A 6,000-nucleotide genomic window follows, 5' to 3' on the forward strand; every position below is an offset into this window, starting at 1 on the left:
CCAGAGTCCCCTTCCCCTGTCATACCCCCTTGTCCTCCATACCCGTATATCCGTTCTCCAACTACTGTCCCCTTTACCTCTTATACCCCATGTCCCTCCAACCTGTATGTCCATGCTTCCACTACAGTCCCCTTCCCCTCTCATACCTCCATGTCCCCCGTACCTGTAAGTCCGTCCTCCACTACGGTCCCCTTACCCTATAATACCTTGATGTCCCACATACCCGTATGTCCGTCCTCCCAATACAGTCCCCTTCCCCTCATACCTCCATGTCCGACATACCCATATGTCCGTCCTCCCAATACAGTCCCTTTCCCCTCTCATACCTTCATGTCCCACATACCCGTAAGTCCGTTCTTCCACTACTGCCCCCTTCCCCTCTCTTACCTCCATGTGCCACCAACCTGTATAGCCATCCTTACACTGCAGTCCCCTTCCCCTCTCATACCTCAATGTCCCACAAACCCATAAGTCCGTCCTTCCACTACAGTCCCCTTCCCTTCTCATTACCCCATGTCCGACTTACCCGAATGTCCGTCCTCCCACTACAGCCCCTTTCCCCTCTCATTCCTCTAAGTCCGAGATACCCGTATGTCAGTCCTCCCATTACAGCCCCTTCAACTCTCATGCCTCCATGTACCCAATACTCATATGTCAGACTCAGTCCTCCCACTACAGCTGCTTCCCCTCTCATACCTCCATGTCCCCCCACCTATATGTCCATCCTTCCACTACAGTCCCCTTCCCCTCTTACCTCCATGTCCGACATATCCTTATGTCAGTCCTCCCACTACAGTCCCCTTCCCCTCTCTTACCTCCATGTCCGACATACCCGTAAGTCAATCCTTCCACTACAGTCCCCTTCTCCTCTCATACCTCCATGTCCCATGTACCTGTAAGTCCGTCCTTCCACTACAGTCCCCTTCTCCTCTCATACCTCCATGTCCCCCCACCTGTATGGCCATCCTTCCTCTACAGTCCCATTCCCCTTTCATACCTCCATGTATCCCGTATCCGTATGTCCGTCCTCCACTACAGTCACCTTCCCCTCTCATACCCCCATGTCCGACATACCCGTAAGTCAGTCCTCCCACTAGTGCCCCTTCCCCTCTCATACCTTGATGTCCCACATACCCGTAAGTCCGTCCTCCCACTGCAGTCTCCTTCCCCTCTTACCTCCATGTCCAACATACCCGTCAGTCAGTCGTCCCACTAGAGCCTTTTCCCCTCTCATACCTCAATGTCCCACATACCCATAAGTCCGTCCTTCCACTACAGCCCCTTTCCCCTCTCATTCCTCCAAGTCCGAGATACCCGTATGTCAGTCCTCCCATTACAGCCCCTTCCACTCTCATGCCTCCATGTACCCAATACTCATATGTCAGTCCTCCCACTACAGCTGCTTCCCCTTTCATACCTCCATGTCCCATGTACCTGTTGGTCCGTCCTTCCACTACTGTCCCCTTCCCGTCTCATGCCTCCATTTCCGACATACCAATTATGTCAGTCCTCCCACTACAGTCCCCTTCCCCTCTCTTACCTCCATGTCCGACATACCCGTAAGTCCGTCCTTCCACTACAGTCCCCTTCCCCTCTCATACCTCCATGTCCGAGATACCCGTATGTCAGTCCTCCCATTACAGCCTCTTCCACTCTCATGCCTCCATGTACCCAATACTCATATGTCAGTCCTCCCACTACAGCTGCTTCCCCTCTCATACCTCCATGTCCCATGTACCTGTAAGTCCGTCCTTCCACTACTGTCCCCTTCCCGTCTCATGCCTCCATTTCCGACATATCCTTATGTCAGTCCTCCCACTACAGTCCCCTTCCCCTCTCTTACCTCCATGTCCGACATACCCGTAAGTCCGTCCTTCCACTACAGTCCCCTTCCCCTCTCATACCTACCATGTCCCCCCACCTGTATGTCCATCCTTCCACTACAGTCCCATTCCCCTTTCATACCTCCATGTATCCCGTATCCGTAAGTCCGTCCTCCACTACAGTCACCTTTCCCATCTCATACCTCCATGTAGCCCATACCCATATGTCAGTCCTCCCACTACAGCCTCTTCCCCTCTCATACCTCCATGTCCCACTTACCCGTAAGTCTGTCCTCCACTACATCACCTTCCCCTCTCATACCTCCATATCCCCCATACCCGTATGTCCGTCCTTCCACTACAGTCCCCTTTTTCCCACTCATATCTCCATGTCCCACTTACCCGTAAGTCTGTCCTTCAACTACTGTCCCCTTCCCCTCTCATACCTCCATGTCCCCCATACCCGTAAGTCCGTCCTCCCACTACAGCCCCTTCCCCTCTCATACCTTGATGTCCCACATACCCGTATGTGTGTCTTCCAAATACAGTCCGCTTTCCCTCTCATACCTCCATGTTCCCCATACCCGTAAGTCCGTCCTCCACTACAGTCCCCTTCCCCTCTTATGCCTCCATGTCCGACATACCCGTATGTCAGTCCTCCCACTACAGCCCCTTTGTCTCTCATACCTTCATGTCCTCCATACCCGTATGTCAGTCCTCCCACTACTGCCCCCCTCCCCTCTCATACTTCCATGTCCCCATACCCGTATGTCAGTCCTCCCACTACAGCAACTTACCCTCTCACACCTCCATGTCCCCCCAACCTGTATGTCCGTCCTTCCACTAGAGCCCCTTCCCCTCTTACCTCCATGTCCGACATACCCGTATGTCAGTCTTCCCACTACAGCCCCTTCCCCTCTCATACCTCCATGTCCCCCCAAACCAGTATGTCCGTCCTTCCACTACACCCCTTTCCCCTCTGATACCTTCATGTCCAACGTACCTCTAAGTCCGTCCTCCACTACATCACCTTCCCCTCTCATACCTCCATATCCCCCATACCTGTATGTCCGGCCTTCCACTACTGTCCCCTTCCCCTCTCATACCTCCATGTCCGACATACCCATATGTCAGTCCTCCCACTACATTCCCCTTCACCTCTCATACCTCCATGTCCCACACACTCGTAAGTCCGTTTTTCCACTACAGTCTCCTTCCCCTCCCATACCACCATGTCCCACATACCCGTATGTCAGTCCTCCCACTACAGTCTCCTTCCCCTCCCATACCACCATGTCCCCCATACACGTATGTCAGTCCTCCCACTACAGTCCCCTTCCCCTTTCATACCTCCATGTCCCACATACCCGTACATTTTGATTTTGACATGTGCAATATGGATACCAGATAGTTAACTTTTCGGCATAATAAATATGTTATGGTGTCTTTAGTTGCCGTATATGGTGTCACATTAGGTTAGCAGTTAGGAATATTGTTCTGCTAATCTAATACGACACGACATATAGTAGTGGTATATGGCTACTAAGGACACAAAACAAATAATATCTCCCGTGCCGTTGCCTCCGACCTCCACACATAGCTTCCATCCTCTGTCATACTCCTATGTTGCCAACTGCCACCTGCCCTTGCCAACGGTAATTTAAGGAAAGAAAAAGTTAAAGTGTAACCTATGCAAATCTTTCAAAATCGTTATTAATATTACTCCTTTTATATTTCTGTAGAGCAGCAATTCTTGTAAGCAAGAACCCATACTAAACCTGAAACAAACAATTACATTAACACCAGTAAAAATGACAATGGCGTTTATTTAACATAGATTACGACGGCACCTTATCATTATAAACGGAACATTTTCCCCAAGTAATTTGATTCATTAAAGCGCTAATAAAATCCTCTTCCAAGAAGGGTAACTCTATTTACCTATTAAACTCTACCAGAGTAGTTTCCCTTAGAATGATCTTCGCATTTCATAACTTTTAAGATCCAATCTAAACAGGCGACGTACCCAATGTTGATGTGTATATTTCACAATGTAAAGGCAGACGGAAGTGCCAAGTGATTCATAAAGTCGACGCATGCGTGGACTTGCCTTCAGTCATGGCGTCATGGCAACTGTTAGGCCTTCCTGTGTGTCAGCCATTTTGAGAGATATCACTGGAAGTTTTCGCAGTTTTATTGTGCAAAATACGGGCTTTAAAAGTGTGTACAACTTGAAGAGGTGGAGAAAACTATGAATCCTACTAGGACAGGTATGTGAAATTGGCCTTTTTACCAGTGTTACGGCTGGATGAAGCTGTTTTAATATGTTTACAATGCATAAAATAGACGCTGATCTTTCGATCTTTCTATACTCCAATTTCAATTTTCATTGTCTGTATGTGCCAATGTGGGTCTTAATATTATGGAGTTGTACAATAACAGTAGGTTGTTGTTTCTAACCTGAACAGTTGTACTAAATGTACCCGGTGTGAAAACGTAACATGATACACCCCATAATCGACTGAGGGAAAGGGAAATCCCTGCAGACACGTTTTCAAGACACATAGAATTAATGAATTTTGTCCTTTATCAAACAGAATAGCCTTGATCGTAACTTCATCCTTTATTGAATACTACTTTGAGCGACACATGTGTACGTTTTATAAATGTATACTGCTGTTCAGTACTATCATAATGATGAATTGCTTGGTGGTAGTTCCTGTGACCCGCTTGCCGCCCGAGCTGCCAACAGTGGTGATGGGAGATGGGACCAGGTGTCTGGTAGACAACAACACTATCTGGATACCAGCTGGTAATCCGGTTAACTTCTCCCTGGGTGCTGGTAACCTACAGCCAAGACTCCTGCAGCCTGGAGTTCAATCATTTGTGACTGGTATCTCCCTGCCTCCTGCAGTCCAGGCACCACCTTGCAGTAGACGTAAGGAGATGATGCCTGTCAGCCAGCCGCCTGTCAGCCTGCCCAGTTCAGAGATGGACCTACAGCTGATGAGACCAGAGGTATTATTATATTTATGCTAATACATGTACCAGAATGTAACACAAAAAGTATGATTTTGTTTTTTAATCAATATAGAATCTTTGATATAGAGACTTTGACTGTATCACCCATCAGGCCTTCTCCTGTGTTCTGCCCCAACTTGACCAACCGAGTCCAGTTCCTCCTTCCCAGTCTGCTAATATTGAAACTCCAGGCATATCGTCAACAAGGAATCCCAAACTCAATTCCAAGACCCCTATCCAGCTTAATAGAAAACCTAAGCTCAAGCCCTGCAAACGCAAGCCCCGCACTTTCAGGCCAAAACCTCAGCCAAAGCCTCGCATTCCCAAGGAGAAAGTGGGCAAGCATCAGCCTGAGAGCAAGCCCTACTTTGTGCCTCAGCCTCTTGGAGCTCGGCACATGAAACCCCAGAGCAAACCCCTTGGGAACCGTATCACTAAGCCCTCTGGTAGTCATGGTATCATTAAGACCTCATCTAAGCTTAGTTTTGTTGAACAGTTGTTGTCTGCTGATTGTGCTTACATAAAGTCAAAGTCTGTCTTGCCCAGTACAGGTTGCAAGGCCTTCCCTGTCCCTGTTAAGAATGTAAAGGATAAGATTGTTTCAACATCGGAGAGTGCTAAGTCAGGTGGTTTCACTGCTGCAACAGTAAGTGTAAATCCTGACAAGGCAGTGGACAGAGCTGAGCCTAACTCCGATGATGAATATGATGTGGAATATCTGTATCTTACTAAACTGATTTTAAGGAAAAAGAAGAAACCCACTGCTGAGCCCAGTAAGGAGTCCCTGCCCTCACGCAAGAGGAAGTGCCCAGATGACAACAGCGAGGTGCCCCAAGCTGTGAAGCAGGCAAGACTGGAGGAGCCCCAGGACACTCTGGAGGACCTGGAAACTCTCCTGGCTGAGTACAGCTCCAGTCTCTCGTCTGGCACCAGGGACTTCTTCTAAACACTGTAAGGGGCAGGGGACAGGTAGGTATAGATTAGTGTGTAGTATATAGGTTAATAATCGTACATGTGATCTTTCTCTAATCCTTTCATTGTGCAGTTCAACTTCAACACAGTGAACTCGTGTTTTGACCATCAGCTACCGTTTCTGTTTTATCTACAATCTACCGAATCTAGTGCTATTATCTGTGTCTGGCCATTTCCACGTCCA

At 48.5% G+C, this 6,000-nt stretch overlaps 1 protein-coding gene across 1 annotated transcript; it reads left to right on the top strand.

The window, feature by feature from the left end:
• The first annotated feature begins 3,919 nt into the window (after positions 1–3,919).
• LOC139464584 (uncharacterized) lies at positions 3,920–5,790 on the top strand. The gene is given in 4 exon segments (XM_071246106.1): positions 3,920–4,021; positions 4,024–4,093; positions 4,540–4,841; positions 4,957–5,790. Coding segments are annotated over 4 exon segments (1,308 nt in total).
• Positions 5,791–6,000: the final 210 nt, after the last annotated feature.

Source organism: Haliotis cracherodii, unplaced genomic scaffold (assembly GCF_022045235.1).
Source record: "Haliotis cracherodii isolate W230 unplaced genomic scaffold, xgHalCrac1.p SCAF_17, whole genome shotgun sequence".
NCBI lineage: Eukaryota > Metazoa > Mollusca > Gastropoda > Lepetellida > Haliotidae > Haliotis > Haliotis cracherodii.